Source organism: Myotis yumanensis, unplaced genomic scaffold (assembly GCF_028538775.1).
Source record: "Myotis yumanensis isolate MYYU_CA2020_CCGP unplaced genomic scaffold, mMyoYum1.0.hap1 SCAF_12, whole genome shotgun sequence".
In the NCBI taxonomy this organism is placed as follows: domain Eukaryota; kingdom Metazoa; phylum Chordata; class Mammalia; order Chiroptera; family Vespertilionidae; genus Myotis; species Myotis yumanensis.
This window is the reverse complement of record NW_027223763.1, coordinates 10,254,210-10,277,585: the sequence shown is the minus strand read 5'-3', so window position 1 is coordinate 10,277,585 and position 23,376 is coordinate 10,254,210. Positions and strand designations below refer to the sequence as shown.

General features: G+C 42.9%; 1 protein-coding gene across 1 annotated transcript; it reads left to right on the top strand.

Annotated features, from left to right (window-relative positions):
* Positions 1-861: 861 nt before the first annotated feature.
* TNFSF15 (TNF superfamily member 15) lies at positions 862-22,623 on the top strand. The gene is made up of 4 exons (XM_070430045.1): positions 862-1,101; positions 13,391-13,433; positions 14,411-14,458; positions 17,186-22,623. Exons 1-4 carry the CDS (start codon positions 877-879, stop codon positions 17,638-17,640), a joined length of 771 nt encoding a protein of 256 aa, XP_070286146.1. The 5' UTR covers positions 862-876; the 3' UTR covers positions 17,641-22,623.
* The last annotated feature ends 753 nt before the right edge of the window (positions 22,624-23,376 follow it).

Sequence of the window (23,376 nt, the reverse complement as noted above, 5' to 3'; positions counted from 1 at the left end):
GTTATATGTTATGGCCCCCATATACACCCAATTCTGGGCAAGGCCTATCACTGGTGCTCAATCAGCTGAGGACTAATCAGAGAGTAGAAGTCAATATCCTCTCCTCACAGACAGTCAATAATGTGACCTCATACTCTTTGCTTAGACAATTGGTCAACACAGACTAGAAATACACTTTCCTTTCCCAGGGAGTTGTGTGCTAGAGGCAAGAACCCCAAAGCATGATTTAGAAGAACTAGATCATCTTCCTCGTTCCTCTGCCTGAATCCCGGGATAACCTAGGACACATGCCTTTACCTTCCAGAACTGCGGTATTCTCATCTGTGAAATGGGAATGGGCTCCTATGAAGCTCAAAACAGATGGAGGGCTTGGCAGCACTTTGCGCAGTGGTGATGCAAACTTGATTTCCATTTCCCAGTCTGCAAGCCATGGCCACACCTCCCCATCCCTCACTTTCACTTCCAGCAGAAGCAGGCTTCAGACTAGCACAGCTGGCAGGCCTCCACCACAGAAACAGGTATATTGTAATGTGCCCCACCCACTGACTTGATAAATTATTTTTCTCCTCCTCCAGGGACTTTCCTGACTTCCTTCTGTCAGCGAGAGAAGGAGCACATGAGCACACTGTATATAAATATGTTTGGGAAGCTTTCTTCTTCTTCTTTTTTTTTTTCCTTAAACCAAACTTTGGTTTCTGTTGTAGGCGGTGCATTCCCTAACAGGGCGGGGCTCAGTATGCTGTGGAGGGGAGAGGAGAGGCCAGGGGGAGGAGTAGGCAGTGATTGATTCACACACTGTGAGAGCTGGTCTTCTATTTAATGGGGGGGTCTCCCTGCGCAAGAGGAGTCAGCTCTGTCTCCAGGACCAGCCAGAGCATGGCAGAGGACCTGGGGCTGGGCTTTGGGGAGACAGCCAGCGTGGAAATGCTGCCCGAGGATGACAGCTGCAGGCCCAAGGCCAGAGCTAAGCTGGCAGCCAGGGCCAGCAGCTCCGGCTGGGCTCTCACCTGTTGCCTGGTGTCACTCCCCATCCTGGCAGGACTCACCGCCTACCTGCTTGTTGGCCAGCTCAGAACCCAAGGAGAAGCCTGTGTGTTCCAGGTAAGCAAGACCTGGAGCTTCCCTGGGGATCAGCAGACCCCTGCAGGCAGTTTAGCCTATACAGCCCTGGTCAGTGTGGATAGATCTGCAAGCTGAGGAAGCCCTGGGCAGGGCTCCCTGATCCATCACCCTCCTTCCCTCCCTTGCCTCAACATACAAAGGAAATGCAGAATGTGAGGGAGGGGTGGAGGGGTGTTTGTTCTTAATATTTCCAGGGAATGAATTGTCCCCTTTTATGTTTGTGTGGGAACAACTTCAAGCCTCATATTTCTAGATAATTATAACCACAGTGCACTGATAAGTAGGGAATGTTCCTGTTCTTTGAAAAGAATACAACATACCCTTTAAATTGCATAACTTAACACATGGTTATTAAAAAAAGTTAGAAAGTACAGATTAGGCAAAGGAGATCATTATCCTTACCCATAACCTCATAGAGGTAACCACCATAAAATGTTAACATTTGGGGATACATAATTTCATATATTTTAATAATATGGGATTGTTTTGAGTATCTTAATATGTTATAATTAAATTTATTGTTAATAAATTCACAGCAGCATGAGGATATAGATGGTTGTATTATATTACTATATATGAATGTGCTATAATTTATATAACCAACCCCCTTGCTTGGCTTCAGTACAATTCTTTTTCAATGTTCCAGAAAGAACTGCTTGCCAGATTGTCTATCATTCAGTCTTGCTGGGGGAGGGAAAGGGTTTGGGGGGACCTTACTCAAAAATATATATAGGATTTACGGAGAACAATGAGAGGATACAGGTGTCAATGCAGAAACTTATAGCACTGACCTAGGAACATCAAAAACCTTAAAGCCTGAAGAATGTGCCTTTCAAGTAATGCCCCTTATTAAAAATGCTTTTGCATAATCTGTGGGTGACTGGTTTAATTTCAGTCTCAAGTGTTACATTCCATAGGCTTTTCCATTGGTTTAACTGGTTTCCAAGCAATGCTGGCCAACTGCGAAGCAGAGACACAGAAAGCAAGCCATGGCCATGGTATAACTTTCACCACACACCAGGGTCAGCAAACAGACTGTGCCTGATTCAGGCGGCAGCATCCAAGGCCACGTGCCATCATTCAGAAAATGTAGACATAGGCAAGCCAACTGGAAATGCTGTTCATGTTAGAGGAGCACTGCAGGGCGTGAGAGGTCAAGCTGTGACCCCAAGATCACCATGGTGCCATTTCCTGGGAAGCCAAGCTACAGCGTCCACTTGACACTCTGGGATGCTGTCCATCTTTATCCAGAAAGAGACTGTTGTTTTGAAGACATTGGGTGACTCCAGTAGCCTACGCTCTCCTGCCTTCTGAAGGGAAACACTCCCTCTGCCAAAAACAATGTCTGAGGTCCCCTATGTTGGCAGAAGCCAGAAAGCACCTCCGTTGATCTAGAAGGCCATTGGGTGGAATGCCACAATCCAGAGAGGGCGAGTGGAAGAAAGTCTGAGATGAGAGCTGTGGCTAGACAGGAAGCCTATGAGGGAAGATGCTGAGTGTCTGCCCTATTGTAGGTACGAAAGAGATGAAAAGGCTAAAACTACTTTCCGTTGTAGTTAAACCAATCTCCTTGGAGACTGGCCATGCGAAGACATTTGGAGCTGTGGTTTGGCCAGGAGATGTAACTCTTGGTGTGTCAGAAGAAAGATGAAGGGAAATGGGGATGAGGCTGTGCACACGCAGCAACTGGGGTCCTGATAAGAAACAGCTGGCCCACTCAAAGAAGAGAGTTTAAAGAAGACTGTTTAAAGAACTGAAAATGGGTTCACAGAAGGGTCTACGTGCCGAGATGCAGATGGATTAAAGGAAACCTCCAGGACTGGAGGCATCCTGGGGATTAGCAACAGAGGGAGGCAGGTCCCCAAACCTTGGTCTGAAGGGGCAAAAGGAGGAAGGAGATTTAGGGGAACGCAATGTGAAGGAGGGGCCTGCCTGCAGTATGGATAAAGGGGAGCCAGAAGTCTGCCAACAGCACGGAGGGAAGAGGATGAGGGAGAGAAACTCGGGCCACTCTGCTCCTAGCTGGCAAGTGTGCCCTGAGGTCAGCCTCCAAGGGCACAGGGAGGGCCTAGAAGGGTGGATCCAGAGTAGCTAACGGACAATAAGAAGCTCAGAGGAGACTAAAGAAGATGGGATCCGTCTGTGTTTTATTAACATGAAATTAACTTGTAATTTAAGCAAGAAGTGGTTGCCCAGGGAACAATAATTGATATTCAGTTTAACATAAATAAAAAACATTTGCCTTTAAAAAATAGATGGGATTCAAGAAGGGAAAACCAGGTCACTGAGCGAACTTGTGTGGGCGTGGACGTAGCAGTGAAATGTCGTGGCTCTTAGAAACCTGAGTTTGATTGCCAGCTCAGCCACCTCTGGCCGTGTGAAATAGGCATGTGACTCCCTGCCTATTTCCTTTTCTACCAAAAGAGGATACTAATACCCATACTTTGACAGCACTAATAAGAAAGGCATGTGTGGGAACAGTTTGTACTTTGACAACAGGGAGAACTATACTCACCCAGTTACAGCGATATGACTGTCACTCTATGCGAAGCACCAAACACCAAGAAAACTTGATCTTGACCTTAAGGAGCTCTGAGCCTGATGTGTGACAAGGAAATAGGCTATGTGCTCTGGAATTCCAGATGTTCTCCTAGCCCAGCCTTGGAGGAAGAGGTGGTTCATGAAAGGGCTTCTAGAGAGGGGAAGGAAGCCAGTGGTGGCTAAAATACTATTCCTGAGGCCCAGGCCACAGACTCCATTAAAGATAAAAGCATGTCAGACAACACAGGCCATTGGAGGTAACAAGATTGCACAACCTACAGCTACAAACCAGACCATCTGACCGCAGCTCCAGGATCCCCTCCACTGTGTCAGGCTGCCCCTCACATTTCAAAGAGACAGCTCCCAGGTCATTGAAAAAAAAGGGAGGGGCTATCTGGTCTTCGAAGGATTTATAATGCCCCAGGCCCTAGGCAATCAACTCTAACACAAGGAGGAGTAAGAAAGGAGGGTCACCCAGTCCTTCCAATACATTCACAGCCAGCAGAGGATAAGCCAATGATAACAACAACAACAATAACATGATATTAACTCCCACTTCACATTTGCAGAGAGCTCTCACAAAGACAATCCCATTGAACATTCGCAGCAACCCAGAAATGCAGTGAGGCGGTGAGCAGTCACATTTGGCAGATGAGGAACTTGAAGTGGGAAAGTCTGTGTGAGCGCCCAAGGTCATAAAGCTGGGAGGGGACCAAGCTAGGTCTCTGAGTTGGCAAATCTAGGTCCTCATGTTTCCAGGTTGCCTCTCTCTCCACTCACAGTGAAGCTTTGTGATCATGGAAAGCACTTTCCATCCACCCCTTTTACAGATGAATGAATGGATCACCCTCATGTAAAACAAGAAATTCTGTAAAGACAAGCCAGGGCTTGATTCTCCACACAAGAGCCAAAATGATTATTTGAGAACTTTCACTGGATTGTTCTATGGGCCTGTCTCTGTGGCCTCATCCAGTACCCTCTCTCTCCTCTCCTCAGCCCATCACTGGCCTCCAGCCACCCTGCCTTCCTCTGTTGCCAGCATTCAAAGTGTTCTTTTGTTCCCTCTCTTTACTTGGCTGCACCCTCTACCAGAACTCCTCTAAGGCACCTCCTCTGTCCATCCTTGGAACAGCCACAGGAGGTTGGCATTGCTAAGAATCTTTTCTAATCTAATCTGAAAAAGAGTTGAGGCTGGAGAAGAGGAGGTTCAAAGGGGCTCCAAAGGAGGAGAGTGAGCCAAGTACACATCACTCTGAGTTTCAGTTTTCCCACATTACTTACCCGATGGAAGTGCTAGGAGGATTCCAAGTGATCTCCATAAGGCTCCCAGTGAGTGCCTAGCAATGTGGACACTAGGATGGGTGTTTGTCCCTTTCCTTCCCCTAAGTAGAAGAGGAAAGTTCTTCACAGATCCATAGATAGAAACTAAGAAATGGAAATGCCCTTAGCCCTGGGGTCAGCAACTATGACCCACAGGCCAAATCTCACCCATTTTCAAAAAGCAACTGCCATAAAGATGCTCAACAGACATTATTTCCCTACCAGCACCCTATCCCACGCCCATTCACTTACACACTGTCTGTGGATGTTCTTAAGCCACACAGTAGAGTTGGGTAATCATGACAGTGACTATATCACCTGCCAAGTTAGTATACTGTGTGGCCCTTATAGAAAAGTTTTCTGACCCTTGATCTAGCCCTATCTCCTTGTTTTACAGTTGAGGAAACCAAGGATCAGAGATGGGAAAGAAAAGTTCAGGGTCATAGAGTAGGTCAGGGGGGACAGAGCCGAAATTAGTTTCTATTTCTACAGTCACTTGGCCTCATCCACCAGCAAATAGGACAGACTCCATTCTTGCTAAGTCCTCAGATCAGACATTGGAAAAGCACAGCAACTGTAGAAATGTTTGGAGTTTTTATTAACAGCAACAAAAACAGTTAAAAACATTGTTTTAAGTGGACTCTTCCTTCTGGGGTTGGTTGTATAAGGAAAGATTCAATATGACAAACTCATTACTAGGTAAGTTGCAGAGCAGAAATCAAAATTAGGTGTGAAAAGGTTTGGGATAAGTGCCTTTAGGTGATGTGCCCATAAATAAAGCATTGATTAAATAAATCATGGTCCTTCCATGCTATCAAAACTGCAACTGCCATGATCTTTTTCTTTTTTTTTTTCAATGAAGCATCTCCACATGTAAGGATGGAAAATTTCTCTAAGATATGTTAAAGGGTTTGCAAAGGACAAAACAGCAGATAGAGTACAGAGCACTTCATTTTCTGAAAAAGTAATACATATTCACATTTATGAATGTGTGCATAAATGCACAGACTGTTCCAGGAAGAGGACAAAAGAGACCAGTGACTCTGCTCTTGTCCAAGAGATGGAACTGGGTGGCTGGGCGACAAGGGAAAGACAGATACATTTTTAAACATATACCCAATGTACAAAATGTCTGTTACCTATAAAAAAAATAGACAGCATAATGTTTTACGATATTTAGACTCCTGGAGAATGTCAGGTAGATTTGCATCTTAGAAAAATAATGGGCCAGAAGTTCAAACCCAGTTTGAATTCCGACCTAACCACTTCTGAGCCATGGTACCTAACCTTTCTGGGCCTCAGCTTCTTTATGTATGAAATGGGAATAATTAGAAATGTAGTGTCTGGCAGAAGGTGGGGGATTAGTAAGTGGTAACTAGGGAATTTCCCTGTTCATGGAAATTACATCATAGAGAACAACTTGTCCACCTGTTCTGGAATCTGCCATCACCAGGCCATAGAGCAGGTATGGGCATTGAAGGGTTGTTCTTAGTCTCTGACATTTGTGAGCTATCTTCATGCCTCCTTCTCTACCCTGGTCTTGCATCCTCAACCTACACTCCAATCTATTCTTGACCCAGGTGCACTTGACCATGGCTTAGGCCTTCTTTAGGTCCTTAATGGCTCCCACAGTCCTCAGGATAGGTCCACAGGCCAGGCCTCTGTCCTTTCCAGACACTATGCCCCAGGAATGGCAGAATGCACCCCACATGTCCAGCCTGAGCCTGCTGCACAGTGGGTACTTAGCACTAAGGCAATGAATTGCTAGGGATGCTGTACAAGGCATTGATTCCCAGGGTTGCTTCTGCAAGGAAATGTCCAAAAAGCAACTGTCATAAAAATGCTCAACAGACATTATTTCCCTACCAGCACCCTACCTCTGTCCTTTCCTTCCAGGTTCCACTTCTAGAAACATCTGCATAAACTCTCCCCCATGTTCTCCTTGGTTCCCTCTGATCTCAATGCCATGCCTTCCTGAAAATCCCTGCAAGGCTCTTGGTCCTTGTTCCCTGTACTCCTATTCCCTCCCATACATACATGTCCCAGAACAGGACCTCATAGTGATGCCAGCTCAGGCTTCAGAGTGACACGGACTTGAAGGAAAGCCATGGCTTTACCACATCAGTTGTCTTACGTAATGTATTATACACCAGACTCCATTCCAAGTTTTTTCGTATTTAGAGTTTTAAGACTAACAAATGAGATCACATCTATAAAGTCCTTAGCGTGGTGTCTGGTGTAAACACATGCAATGCATGTTTGCTGTTATCACATGCATCTTTTCAGTCAATTCTTGCAGTCACACAATGAGGAAAGTTCTATTATCTCCATTTTAGAGATGATGAAACCGAGGCTTAGAAACATTAGGCCATGTGTCCAGTCATACAATTAGAGTGTGACATTGGGATTCAACTGTACCATACACATTCCTCCTAAACACTATGCTAGTTGGCCTCTAAATATATGCCCAACAAATTACACCTTCTGGGGTAGCCAGGAGTTTCTAACCAATGATACCTAAAAAGTGCCCGTCACATAGTAAGTGCTCAATAAATACTAGTCTCTTTCCTCCGGAGAGCACCTAACTGCACCTGGCACACAGAGGTCACTCATTAAGTATTTGTTGAATAGAGGGAGAGATGGAGGGATGCACAAGGCACCTGAGCTCTCTAAGCCTTGTACTCTCTGTCTTCATAGCACTGTGTGAGAATTCTGCAAGGAGATATCCAAAAAGCAACTGCCATAAAAATGCTCAACAGACATTATTTCCCTACCCGCTCCACCTTGGGTGAGCCCTTTTATCTCTGCTGTCGTGAGCACAGTTATAATAATCCCCTGTGTTGTCTAGAGGAAACAGAGTTGAGATAAAAGTGTTTTGTAAATTGCAGTCAGTTGTCCTACTGTAGCCTCAGGAGGTCCTGATGTGCCTGGAAGAGAAGCCCAACCCACTCCAAAGGTCAGTCTGTGGGCAAAGGGCAGAGAAACCCTAGGTTGTAGAGGCAAGCTGTGAAAGTGCAAGGGAAGCAAGAGCAAGTTGTAGGTGTGAATCCCAAATACCCGTGGCAGCTCCTAGCTAGGGATTGATTCTAGGACCCATTTGTTCATCTATTGAAGTCAACAAACACATCAGGAAGTGCCCAGCAGTCACACCTGACAGACCCCACACTGCCCTTCTGCAGCAGGACAATGGCTATGACAAGTCATCTCCCAGCCTGGGCTCTTTAATGAGGCCTCACAGCTGACAGCCGCAATAGCTTAGGTTTTGAAATGCATGGGGAGTACATCCCATTCCCTCAACCCCTTTTCATTCTGAGAGGGCAGACGTCCAGGAGCAAACTGTGGACTGAGGAAGCCTCTCCTGCTGGGAGAAGGAGGAAGCCTTCCAGAGCTCCAGAGGATCCCAATCTGCCACAGTCATAAAGAGACACAGAGTGGCTTCTGTTAATCACTGAAATGATGAAACCCAAGGGAAGCTCTACAGAACCAACAACATATGCCTCAAGTATTTATTGAGCCCAAAGAAAGAAGGAAACGAATCGGATATCCACTTTCCGTGTGTGGTCTTTCTTAGCCATCACCACAGTCCTGGGAGGGGAGAACCATTGTCTGCTCTGTCGAACAAGGAAACAGCCTCAGTGAGGTTAGGTGAGATGCCAAAGTCAGACCACCAGGAAATAAGAGACTTGGGATTTTCCACATTTGCTCTGTTGCAAGTACCATATTCTTTGCTCTACACTGCTCTGAAAGTTGCCTGTAAATTAAAGCCCAGCCTACCTTAGTAGATGATGAAATGAAATGGCTTTGGAATAAAATGTTTCTAGCTTGCATTTATCCTTGTGTGGATACAGGAATAAGCAAGAGAGAGAGACAAGAAGGCAAACGTCTGTCTATTTCCCCTAGAAGTGCTGGGAGGATATTATGGGTCATAAAACACTTAGACCTTTCCACCTGCAGCATTTATGAGGGCAAGCAATGGATATCTCTTCCGTTTTTAAGTAAACTATACAGTGACTACAAAATATGCAATGGATAGCTCTTCCATTTTTGAGTATACTATATACTGACTACAAAACCTGGGAGAAAGGCCAAAGAGGTAATTAGTTAAAATATACTCAAGGGATTTTTCCGGTAAATGCCAAGATCATCTCAAAGGCCATCTTGCTTCAGATTCAATCTTCCATTGTGTGTGCTCAGCTAAGGTTTGTGGGGCTCCTGATATGTGCCAGGGTCTGTACTTGGTCTAAAGGTCCAGATACCAGACCCTCCACTTATTCTTTGACCTTTGGCTTCAAAGGCTATAAAAAGGTGATACAGCCTGGCTGGTGTTGCTCAGGCTAATAAATGGTGGTGGTGGCAGGCTTCCCCTACCTCATACACACTGGACATACTGGCCTTTCCTGGCTCTGACTCTGATCAAAGCTCCCAACTTTCAACAAACATTTCTAGAGCCATGGCTATACACCAAGCAGAGCCTGATGAAAGCACATAGAGGCCCCAGTCCTGAAAGACTGGGCTACCTACTGCTACATAATTAAAGTTTTTAAATGTAAACAAAAATTCAAAACTTTGCATGCATTCTAAAATAAAAAGTTCTCTTTCCTAGTTTTTTGGCTGAAGTCACTAAAGCTGAGCCTTCCTCCATCCTCTGCTCTCTTTTCTGCTTGTCGTTTTGATGCCCAAGCACCAGCATATTTTCCCAACATGGATAATCCAGTGAGAGTGCCAGGCACTGTCCGAGGCACCAGGAATATAGTGGTAACCAAGACAGACAGACCGGGTCCTTGTCTGCATGCAACTTGACTTCTACTGGAGAGAGAAAAGCAGTAACAGTCAAATAAGTAATATCCCTAGAGAGTGATAAATGAGAAAGGAAGGGAACTAAGATGGGATCCTGGTTCCTAGCCAGTGGTTTGTGAAGGCCTTGAACAGGAAATAAATCACATTCTCCTGGGGTGCTCTTGAATACTGTGTCTATACAGATTTGGAAGTCAATGTTGCACTGACCTTCGGGAGTCACCATCTCCTGGGTTCCCCAGGGGAACCCAAAAGCAATGGAGATGAGTCAGGTTTGGGCAACAATAGACATTTTATTGGCCTGGTGTCACCAACAACCATCTGGAGATCAGGCATTGAGCCAACCAACTCAAATGCACAAACCTTTCCCCAAATAAACTACTATTTCTTCTCTCAAATCTCCTCTTCATTCGCTTCTGTTGCAATAATCTTCCTCTCATGAGAGAGTCATTACTAAGAGAAACAGCAACAGGAGGCTTTCCGTGCTGTTCTCAGGAAAAGAATCCCAGCTGCTGTTCTTCTTGGGGACTCTGGGGATGTTGTGTTCTTCAACACCTGCCAACTGGCACTATCACAGCCTCCAGACATGTAGTGGCATTCTGAGGCCAATAAAATGCACACACATCCATCCATATATAAAAATAAAATGTGTTCCCAAGTTATAGAAATCCATCAGAGCAAATAGAAAAATGTGCTCACATCCCAAATACATGTAAATGACAAGGGTTCTATGAGCCAAAAGGGATGCTCCAAACTCTTAGCTGGGTGTTGCTTAGACAAAAATTAGCAGATGTTGGAGAAGATTTCTTAGCAGAATGAATGAGTCGAAGAAGGTGAGTCAGGGAAAGTACCATTCCAGGCACAAGGAGATGCAACCAAGCTCTCCCTCATTCTCTCTGAGAACCCCACCTTCAGTTTTCTGCCTTGCCAAAGGACTGATTCTTTAGCAGCTCTGTCAATAGCAACTAAGGAAACGGGCTACAAAATAAGCTCATTTCTAGGCTGCTTCTCCACCTCCCAACCCCATCAAAGTTACTGATGCGGGACAAGTAGTCACATCAATGGGCATAGGTTTTCAAAGACCACTGTACTCATGACCCTATGCAAATGTATCTAATGTGTTCATCTGGTGGCAGAAATGCTTGCAGTTTCCCAACTGCTCCCATGAGTTGTTGGGCCTCCTTACTCTTGCACAGCCGTTGGCCTGGTCTGGAACGGTTATCACCTTTTACCACCAGACTAATACCTGTGGGTCCTGTAAGACTCAGGTCTGGGGTAATTTCCCAATTCCCCCACCTCTGGGACTGGGATGGTAAATTTGAACTTTAAATTCCAAGATAATGTGATGCTTTAGAAAAAGCCCTCTGAAGACAGGCTAGGAGATGGGTTAGGGAAAAGGATAAAACAGATGCAGGAGAGATCTGGTAGGAGGCTCTTGGAAGAATCCAGGCAAGCAGTATGATGAGGCCTTATGTGGATGGATTCAAGAAAGAGAAAAACTGCAAAATAGAAATGACAGTTTGGTTTATGGAAGAAGAAAGAAGCCAATTTTAGGCCTGATAACTAAGGGAAAGCAGTAGTAGCACCATTAACAGAATTAGGAAACAGAGAAAAGGGAGTGACCATGAAATCAATTTGTCAAAGCCGAGATCTTTGTCCTCAAGAGAGCTTCCAGTAGAGGCTAGGTCATGTGGCTTGAAAGCAAAAAGAGCCTGACAGTCTGGGTTCCAACAGCATCACAGAACTGTTCACAGGCCTAGCCTCAGAAATAACATGGCTACTCCCACATGGCCACACATATATGCATGTAGAGACAGCCATGCACAGACCACCACACCACAGACACTTTAGATACACAGGTGCAAAAACTCTTTCCCACCAATGGAGCTATCTTCTCTCATACTCACACAGACACACAATTCCTCATTCACAAGAGTATACTCACACCCACGTATGCATGTTAAGATTTAAAACTGATCAAGTATCCATGAGGATTACAGTTGGGGACTGAGCAATTACGAAAACCAAATCAGAAGGCCCTGGGTTGAGTCAAAATCATATCAGAGAGGATTCTTTGGAAATATTGTAAAATGTAAGATGGTAATCTTATTCCTAAGCAAAAAGCTTAGTTTTGCTCATGAGCTTTCTATTCTGGCACGTGAGTGGTAGTTCCTTTCGTTCCCATGTCTTCTTTGCGCTAATACATTTTCTTTTCTTTTTTTAATGTACTGAATTTATTGGGATGACATTGGTTAATAAAATGAGATAGATTTCAAGTGTAGTGTACAGTTCTATAACACATCATCTGTACATTGTATTGTGTGTTCACCACCCCAAGTCAAGTTTCTTACTGTCACCATTTATCTCCCCTTTACCCTCTTCTACTTCCCCACACCCCCATTTCCCTTGGTAATCACCATAGTGTTGTCTGTGTCTGAGGGGCTTTTTTTGTGGGTGATTTTGTTGTTGTTGTTTTGTTTGTTTGTTTGTTTTGCTTAATCCATTCACCTTTTTCACCCAGCTCCGAACCTCACTCCTCTCTGACACTCTCAGTCTGTTCTCTGTACCTATGAATCTGTTTCTATTTTGTTAGTTTATTTTGCTCATCTGAGTTGATCCTTATCTCAAACCTGGGAGTTATCTAGGACTATGGGTGTTAATATTCCCATTTTACAAATGAGGACCACAAAGCTCAGAGGAGAAAAGAGTCCTCCTGCTCAAGAATATATTGTTAATAAATGGTGGAATTGGGATCCAAGTCCAGGTCTGTCTGCCTCCAAAGCAGTTCTTCTCCCATTACCGTGTGGATTCTGAAATGGCTCACAAACTGGGATTGCAATGAAGAAAAAGACATCATGACCCAGCCGGTATGGCTCAGTGGTTGAGCGTCAACCTATGAACCAAGAGGTCACGGTTCGATTCCCGGTCAGGGCACATGCCAGGGTTGTGGGCTCGATCCCCAGTGTGGGGTGTGCAGGAGGCAACCAATCAATGTTTCTCTCTCATTGATGCTTCTGTCTCTCTCTCCTTCTCCCTTCCTCTCTGAAATCAATAAAATATACTTTTTAAAAAATTTAGTGAAAAAGAAAAAGTCATCATGCATTGCAAGGAAACAAGAAAGAGACTAAGGAGAAGGAGAACATAGTGATTATTTCTTTTTTGGTATCATTTTTTTTTAAAAAGTTTCAATTTCCAAATTGTGGTGTAAAAAAGAAAATGAATCAAGTGTCATCATTTGTTAAAATAGTAGAACCATACTCTGGTTTCTCTTCAGATCGCATAAATCTTTCGCCTTTTACTAAAATAGTAGAACCATTGACAAGATGTTAGAGTGCCCTAGAATAGAACAGGAAAAACTCTCAGGACAGAACCTTTAAGTTGACCTTTGAGACAAGCATAAGAGAGAGAAAGGTCATTAGTACTTGAGGAGAAAAGGGGGGAGCTTGGGTGCAAGATTCCCATGGACCAAATATTTTGCCCATTTCCCTCATCTCAGAGTGCCTAGGAGGGGTAGCAGCAGCATCTTAATCCCACCCATGCTTTTGACAGCTGTGTGGATGTTGGGGTCAGAAGGACCACAGATGGTCTGAACCATATCTTTCTTTCCCAACAGACTCCAAAAGCACAGGAATTTGGACCTTCACATCAGCGAGCTTGTAAGTATATTCATATTTGATGCCTTTCTTGTGGGGAACAAGAACATATCCAGTAGTTCTTAATATATAGGGGATTCAGAGGGATGCAAACCCAGAGGAGAAGTGAGGGGCCTCCCCAGCCACTAAGAAGGCAAAATGATGCCGTGGCTTAAGTGCAGGGCCTGTGATTGATGGCCTTTGGGCAAATCATTTCACCCATCTCTGTCTCATTTTATTGACCTATAAAAATGGTTATGATAGTACCCACCTGCAGGGTTTGTGTAGATTAAATTAGTTAATTCCCATAAAGATAGTAGAACAATGCCTACCACATCAAAAGGATACATTGATTTTTCCTTTTTAACATCAATAATATTATCATTACCACTGCAGTTAAAACAAACTTGTCCAATATAATCATTTCTAAAACTCCCAAAAAGTGAGGTCTTCTGGAGAGCTAGCTGACAGAGAAACAGAGGACCAGAAAGGGAAAGGGACCTGACCCCACTCTCTTAGGCCATTAGATACCTCAGTGGATATGGTTAAAGGGACCATGAAAAAGGCAAAAGAACAATTCACTCCCACAGAAGCAGGAGGAGGACAGAAGAGGCAAGGTGAGCTTTATTGAGCACCCATCCATCATATGCCAGGAATCATTCTGAACACTCTCCATCCACGGTAGGAATTAATGTGCCCATCTTAGAGATGATAAAACAAAGTCTGAGATAGATTAGATAACTTGTCCAAAGTCATGAAGCCAAGATTCATTTATGCTTAAGACTTTCTTCTGAGTCTCCCCTGTTACTGCAAAAAACAAAAACACCAAAAAACAAACAACAAACAAAACAACAAAAAAAACTTCAAAGAGGGGAACTGGAACAAGCTCAAGAAGAGGAATTATTTCTCTCCAGTTGCAGGCATCATGCAACTCCCCAAATGTTGTGTTCACTCCAGTCACCCTCTGACTCATACAAAGCATTTTTCTCCTTTCTTTACAGACGCACCTCCCAGAGCTAGTGGAGATAAGCCAAGGGCACACCTGACAGGTAATTCTCCTCGGTGTTCTTTCCAGGCGGCCATGGGCCTGAGATTTCTTTCAGCGTTTACCAAAACTCATTCAAATGGTTTCAAACTAGAAATGACACCCCTTTAGTAACAGACTCCTCCTCTCAATCAAGGGCTTTCAGATGTCTTCCTTCCTTGAGGGACCCAAAAGCCCATGTTTCTTGGGTATTTTCTTTCAGATTCTATCAGCCCTCTTCCTTTCTCTACTGTTTCTCTCTTTCACTCATGCAGTCATTCCAAACTGGTTTTCCTCAGACTCTGACATTCTCATAATTCTAAACCTGGTCAAAGATGAATGACCCTGAGTTGCCAATATATAGAGTCCATCTGTGCCCTATGCAAAATGAAGTTATTGTACATTTACACTCAGAAAGATATTTCCAAAGAATTCCCATTGATGTGAATAGATTATGAGCAATCTCGTAATATCACCAGATGGCCAGTTCCGCAAGTCTAGTGTGGAAATTCCTGGCATCTCACACCTGGAGTTGTATATAACTCTATGACTCAACAGAAAAGAGCACAGCAGTGCAGAAAGATGTTAAAAACACATTGAAAAACCAGAGTTAAAAAGAAATCATAAAAAAAATGCCTCCTGACCTCTAAGAAAAATATGCAACCCACAGGGGGATATCCTTGGGCCCAAGACATCTGTTCAAGAAGAAGCTGTTTGTGGGGAGTCCTGAACAAGGATTAGGATCAGGGAGATGCCAAGTTGCCATCACTTACCACTCGCTTATAAAGAATGGGTGAGATTGAAAAGGCTGGCCAGGAAAACCCTAAAAATTGAGTATGGAGATGCCATATTGACTGGGGGAGTTGAAATTGGTGAAGGAATCTAGGCTTTACTGAATTTCTAATACATTTCAGACACCGCAGTAGGCATCTTACATCTATGATTTATTTGATCTGCATATTAGCCCAATGAGATGGGGAAACTGGGGCTTGGGCAACTAAATTCACTTATCCCAAGTGACATGACTAGGATGCGCTGACTCTCAGAACTGCACTGTTTCCAATACAACATACTTCCAACCCACACTCCTACTTGCTGCTATATTGACAAAGCTAATTGCATGCCAATTTAACAGAATTTGCTGTATCTAGAGACTAAATGACTTTTGCTTTTGTATCATTTGGGAGGAATTTTTTCTTTTTTAATCTACTGCAAAGGAGTAGAGACTATCACAGGTGGCTAATAAAAATGCCTTGCACAGATTTTGCAAAGAAGCAACAGAACTCTCCAGAGGCCACTTAGTAGAGGGGCCAGGGGAGACTACACACATTCTGAACATGTATCACAGTTGCAAAAGAAACCATAGTGTAGTCAGAAATGGGAAAGATGTTTTAGGAAAATCCAGGAGCCAGGTTTCCGGTCAACCACCAGGTGTGAAGGTTGCTAAGTGCTTCTTTAAACATAATTAGTTCCAAAACTGTGGCTGACAGTACATAATGGTGATTACTATGGGTTTCAAAAGTAGCTGTAGGAAATTAAAATATGTTTTTATTTTCACTGTAAAGTATTAGTTTATTGCCAATTATCCTATTTGAAATCTGTTTGATTCTATTCATTTTTTTCTGCTACAGGTATATGCTGCATGAAAGTATTCATTCATATGTTCTACATGATGTATACATATAAATAATGCAAACATAAAAACATATAAAAATATATAAAATGAAATAGGCTTGACCAGGCCAGATGACTCAGTTGGTTGGAGCATCATCCCATATACCAAAAGGTGGCAAGTTCAATTCCCGGTCAGGGCACATATGGGAGACAACCGATTGATTGATTCTCTTAGACTGATGTTTTCCTCTCTCTCTCTCTCTCTCTCTCTCTCTCTCTCTCTCTCTCTCTCTCTCTCTCCCCTTCCTCTCTCTCTAAAAATCAATCAAAACATGTCCTTGGGTGAGGATTAAAAAATAAATTAAAATGAAATTGGCTTATTTTTTAATCTGTCGAAATGAAAGATGCTAGTTTATTTGGGGAAAGAAAATAAATGTGTATTGAATAATGTTGTATCCAGTCATCAAGATAAAAATGTCCGTGTCTCTTTCCTTCACTTGACCTTCAGAACAAGACTATAAGGGAGCTTTATCTCCAATTCATACACAGGAAATTGAGAGTCAGAGAGGAGGAACCTACTTGGTTGATTAATAACCTAGAGTTGTAGAGTCTGGATTGGAATGGGGCCCACAGAGCCCAGAGCCCTGATCCCTTCCACTCCTCAAGTCAATTACATTGGCTTATAGTTTGGCTCTGTCAATATTGGAGAAGCATTTCCAAAATATCCTGGATTTCTGGTTCCAATATTTTCCCTGCTTGTACATTTCTTATTAATTACTATCCGTGTTTCATGTGTTTTTGGACCACAGTGTTAAAAGAGAGTGACAAAGAACAGACTGACAGATCTCAGAGGGCAGGTGGCGGGGGTGAGGTGAGGGGATGGGGATGGGATGGTGATGGGAAGAGATTAACCAAAGAACTTATATACATATATGCATCATCCATGGACACAGACAATAGTGCAGTGAAGGCCTGGGGTGGGGCAGGGGCCAGGTGGAGGGGGATAGAGGGGAGGAAATGGGGGACATCTGTAATACTGTCAACAATAAAAATAAATTTAAAAATAATAATGAGACATATTTTGCAAAGTCCATGAGTTCCAACACAAGCAAATTAAACCTCTCTCTTATCTCTGCAGTTGTGAGACAAACGTCCACACAGCCCTTGAATAATCAGTTCCCAGTTCTGGATTGGGAACATGAACTTGGCTTGGCCTTCACCAAGAACCGGATGAACTACACCAATAAATTCCTGGTGATCCCAGAGTCGGGAGACTACTTTGTTTACTCCCAGATCACATTCCGAGGTATCACATCCAAATGTGGTGAAATCAGCAAAGGAAGCCGAGCAAACAAGCCAGACATCATCATTGTGGTCATCACCAAGGTAACGGAGAACTACCCCGAACCCACTCAGCTCCTAATGGGGACCAAGACAGTGTGTGAAATAGGTAGCAACTGGTTCCAACCCATTTATCTAGGAGCCATGTTCTCCTTGCAAGAAGGGGACAAGCTGATGGTGAACGTCAGTGACATCTCTTTGGTGGACTACACTAAAGAAGATAAAACCTTCTTTGGAGCCTTCTTGCTATAGGGGCAAGGCAGATGTCACTGTGTAAAGGTCCTCTCCTCCTAGTTCCTAATTTTCTTCATTCATATGTAATTATAATCAGGGGCTTTCTTGAAGCGTTCCACAGAGACAATGGTTTAGCTATGAAATGTAGGGCTCAAAAGCCCACACTTCATATGCCTTACTGATGAGAATACAAATTGGAAAAAGGGAGAAAAAAGCAGACATATTACCATGGTTACCTAGAAGATTGGTGAATTTCTGAACATTAGTACACTCATTACCAAATGAATGGATGATTTACTCAGAACATTTCTACAGCTTCCTACTACACAGTTGTCACCAATGGGCTCAGTTGCTGTTCAGTTTGATTATGAAGCATTCACTTCAGTTCGGGAGCCTTCAATAAAATCCAAAGACCTAGAAAACAGTGTAAACCTTTCAGAGGAGAAATCCTTAATCAGTTTCCCTAAATACATCGTTTCATGGAAAGAAAGAAAAAAAAAGAAAAAAAGAAGGAAGAAAAGGAAAGAAGCTATTTTTCATATTTTTCATGAATGTCCTCAAAAAAAGAAATTGGTTTTCATGATGCTATCTATGGCAAATAAGAGAAACTACTTTTCCCATTATTTTGTACACAGGCATCAAAATAAGCAAGTATGAGTTACACATGCATATCAAAAATACAACAATAGCATTTATTCACCACAGTTTTCTTGAGCACCTGTTATGTTCTGGGCATTATCTTTACCCAGAAGACACTATGAACAAGTCCGACTCTACTAAAAACTTATATGAATGTCACTAGATGGCTCCTGGTCAAATGTGTCTCAACATGCACCAAGGACTAACTCCAAGCCTAAAAAACATATCATCTGACAGCAAGATTTCTGGAGCGCTCCTGACTATGTAAGCTGTCCAGCTGATTAGGTAACTCAAGAAACTTGAAGACAGATTTCTAGCTAAGTAGACCAACTGTACAACAAACTTGATTGGTGTCAGGAGACAATGGACTTATTCTCTTGGGGGGAAGGGGGGAAGGGTCAATCTCCAAATCTGGAAAAGTTAACCTAGATCCGCTTTGAATTTTGATTCACAACCTCAGAGTGTTATGTGGGTATTTGTCTCTTAAAATAGTCTAAGGGATTTAAATATGCAATTAGCTAATCAGCTCAGCTAAGACTTCTTCCCTGGAGGAGAGGCTGGACATTGAGGCTTGTCTGTAAAGCAAGAATCCACCAACTTACTTCCCAGTATCAAATGAGTCCATGGGGATGAAACTTGTTAACTTTGAGTATTCTGTGAAGTAGGAGAGCATGTCAGTGTCACATGGGAGCATGGCAGTGTGACATGGCACTTCAGACTCTATTATAAATGCTCCCTATGGAGGATACCTCACAATGGGTCTGGAAGCAAACCTGGCACCAAAATCAACTCTTCCCCTAGTTGCCAGGAGACTACAGAGGACAGAGGGGTGTGACGGGGCTCCTGAGCACAATGATTGGTGCAGCAGTACTTGACCAATATTTGTTGAGTTATAATTAAACAAAAATTCCATTTCTCAGTTGGGAGGTTAAGGCTCCAAAGCCTTCAGCTTCTCAAAACAATGAGCACAGGGCTCAGTGGGAGTACGGACAAGGGTGTGGTCACCTCCACCTGGTTCAGAAGCGTCTTCATGAAGGAAGTGAGTTCTGAAAGAAGGTGGGCGGACGACAGATGGCCTTGGAGAAAGGGCATCTCAGATGGAGGAATTACCCTTTCCTTAAAGCAGAACGGAGAGGTTTCTCAGTAACTATAAAGCCAGCTTGATTAGTGAATGTTTCCTCAATCGACTCCTGGTACAACATTTACGGGTGGATCACGAATGTTTCATCAATGAGTCTCACTGGCTCCACGATCAGAACTAACACCCCATTAAGAAAATAAAATGCTCTGCCTGCATCTGCATGAGAGCACCAAGCGACCTGGGGAATGGGCAAGAATTTGCATGGAGGAGGCCAGGGTGGCCTACTCCTCTTCTCCACTAGAAGAACCCCTGTGCCCAGGGTCCTCAAACCCACCCACTGTTCCATTGGGCAGCTGGTGGATTTGGAAGTTTATTCAAGAAATTGGAATTTCCTACTATCCTAAAAGACTTGAAGCTTTGGAAAGATCCTACCACATATTTATTTTGCTCCCATCCTAAGCTCATTTGCTGAAGAATGTATTGTGCTCAAGTTTTCATGATTGAATTTATTAAATGTCCTATGATACAGCTTTTACTGGTCAGAAAGGCCCAGTCAAACATTCCTAGTAGGACTCAAGTCCTAGGCATTATTTCCATGGCAAATATTTGTGCCCTTGTTTTTAAAATCAAGTGGGAGATGCTTTTTAAGACCATGTGATAGTCCCCTAAAAAGAGTACAAGGAGTGCATTCAAAGGGCCAGAAAGTTCCGAAAGAATATGCGCACATGCTTCAGAAAATGGTTAATTTAGGGGGAAAGTGCTTTGCTGGTTCAGTGTCTCGCAAAAGGCTAACTTCAAATCAATTCCACATTTACTGAGTACCCACTCATCCTGGAGACACAAAGATAAATTATTTTAGTCTCCGATGTGTTCATTCTAACTGCTTAGTACTTCCATTGTCTGTAGATCTGTTCATTCATTTTGGTTGTATTAGCTAATTAATTAGCTAACTTTAGGCACATGGATATTTTCTCATTATGAAAATGGGTGCCATTTGGTGAAGGATTATCATTAACAACATGATTTGTGTATACAATAAGTGATTTTTTTAAATAGCTACCCAAGGACATATTTCCATAAATAAAAGGGGAAAAGACAAAGTTACTGTTTTCTATAGTGGCATCCATTATCAAAGCCAAATGTGAAGAGAAGTTATTATCAAGTATGGCCAGCAACATTCTTTAAAATACTAGAACTTTATGGATGACCCAGAGGTGCATGTGTCCCTCAGCAAATCCAGGAGTCATGATCAAAATGCATGGGGTCACCAGCATTAGGACCCTAGCATGGTTCAGATCTATGTGAGAGAACAGAATTGTTTAAGGTACTAAAATTTCTGACTCTTTTAACTCGGCTATAGTAGAATGTGAAAAGATGCACCTTTCACATCCTGAAAAGTGTCTGGTTCAGTTCAGTAACAGGCATGCCAAAGCCCTTGGCTCCATTTCAATTTAAGCTACGTCACCCCCAGAGGAAATTCCACCTCTGTGCTTGTCAATAACTCCGCTGGGTTATAAAAGTTCAACCAGCTCCCTGTGCACAGGCATGCCTGCTGCCAAAGTTCCCTTGCGAGGTATTTCCCAAGTCCTTTCCCAGTCGTGTTTCCATGATTGTGACATTGGGGATTAATTCTTCAGGACAGAGTAGTTTATACTCCACACCTTGCAAAACACATGCAGAACCCTCTTGTTCTAAGATTTCTTGCTCTCTTAGGACCCAGAGTCCTGGAAGTGTTTTGCCATTTTTAGCAGAATGTTTATTTAAGTGTGCATCACTAGCCTGTATATTAACAGCTATTACATCACATTGGCAGCTGGGCCTGAGGAGAAACAGTGGACTGTTAACCCCTGAGTCCTTTTGCTCCAGTGGTGACAGAGTATGGGGCAGAGCAGTCACATCTGTGCCCTGCCCCACTCCAACAACCATAGTTACAACTTCCCAAGATCTGAGACACATTTGCCCCCAACTCCTTACATCACCCCACTTTAAGAAGAAAAGACCATACCAGCCAAGACTGAAGTTACTTGTCAGGCCACACAAGGAGTTAATGGCAGATCTAGAGCTAGAATACCATCTTCGTGAATCTGAGTCAGAAGACTAGGCACATCTAGTTACCATCTGCTCTTAGCAAATAAAATAGTATTCATTCTAATGACAGGCAGAGAAATTGGAAGGAGATAATGGGATGGTGTAGAAGGAAAGAGGAGACTTCTTCTACGTGTCTCTGGAGGAAGGCGTTGGGGCGACTGAGTTGCAGTTACAGGGTCTCCATTTATGGCTTGATAACTAAAGAAATTTTCTATCCCACACCAGAATATCCCCAGATATTAGTAGTGACTTCTCAGTCCCTGGAGATATTCAAGCAAAGGGCTTAGCTCAAGGGTTTTATAGAAGCCATTTCTTCATTGAGGGAGGAGGAGGGATTGAACCAAATGATATCTGGGATTTTTTTTTTCCAAATCTATGACTATGCCATTGTTTAACTTCTGTGTGTTCTATTTGATCATTAAGTACCTGGGAGGCCTCGTGGAGTTCAGTGGCTTCCAGCCTGGAAGCAGGTGCCATTTCCCACTCATTCGGAGAGTATCCAACACAAAGTAACTCAGAGATCTTGGCCAATAGAGATTGTCATGGTGTTTTAGAGCTGATGCAATCAGTAGTTTATCTGCTCTAACTTACATCATTTTAAGGATGTCTTCGGGCTCAGAAAGATGCTAAAAACAGCCCAATGCCAGACAGTAGCTAGTAGCAGTGTTGAGACTAGAATCCATACCTCCTAACTGCGAGCCCAGCAGTCTTTCCATTTCATGCATGAATCAGTTTGGGGGGTTTTTTTGTGTGTGTTTTGATCATTCACATAGTAGCACTTACAAAGAGGCTGGAGAGATAAGACAAGAGGGAACACGACAGGCAAGTACCACTCTCATGGTGCATATATTCAGGAGGAAGGAGACACACAGTTTCGAGTAAATAAAGTAGCTGAACTTAATCAAATGATTTTATTCTTAAAGTCATTCCAATGTGTAACTTTCCCCTCATTTGTTTCAGGGGTATAGAGATTAAACAAATGTACATGTTTGTGTGGTTTTAGTGATAAGCCCCATGTGCTTTCATTGATTTTATGTTTTATGTTAAAACGTCACACTCCCAAAGTAAACTGCATATTGTATGTCGTTAGATATGTACTTCACTGGTATGCAGCCCATGTCTTCAGACACTACTGTGTCAATTCCAATCTCTGTGAATGAAATGTATGTATTGATGTATTTAATAGATGTAACTTAATAAACTGGCACTAAAAGCCATAGAATTTTAATAACTGAGTCAATCTTTTGTTAATCCGTGTGTTGTTGTTTTTTCAAGTTAAGATGTCCAGAAGGATAGTTTTAAAAATGTATCTAGTTTTCCATGCTCTTGAATGCAACTGATTTTCACAGATTATAATAAATATTATAACAAATTAACTGTGAAACCCCACAGATTGTGCCACTAGTCAGAAGAAGGAAAGGAGAGAAGAAGAGAAACTACTGAGTTACTTTTATGAATTAGGAAACTCTGTAGCTAACTCACCTAAACTCAACATAGCAAAAAAGAGAGAGAGGCCAGAGAGAACCAAGTTAGTATTTGATGGAGCCAGAATTTAGACCCAGATCTCTCTTACACTGCACCCCACTGCCTCTCATGAAAACAAGAATCAGCACGAATCAAAGAGGTTCAGCCTATCCATCTCTTCCCATTTTCCAGAACAGTAGCTAGAGTCACAATTGAAGCTCAGCCAATGTTAGATTTGGACCATATTAAATTGACATTTCAGTAGGTCAAAAATGGTCACATAGAATTTCACTTGTTTTCATCGAATAGTTGTAGGTAAAATCAGACATAGATGAAGAGAGGAGAGGGTAAGGCTCTCTTACAAAACATCAGTCTCCAAAATTTCCCTCCCAATGGGAGACCTTGGAATGTACTGGCGACCTTCCTAATTTCAGCTCTCACATTTAGCTTGTATCCATTCCTAGGAATGATACGAACAAAAC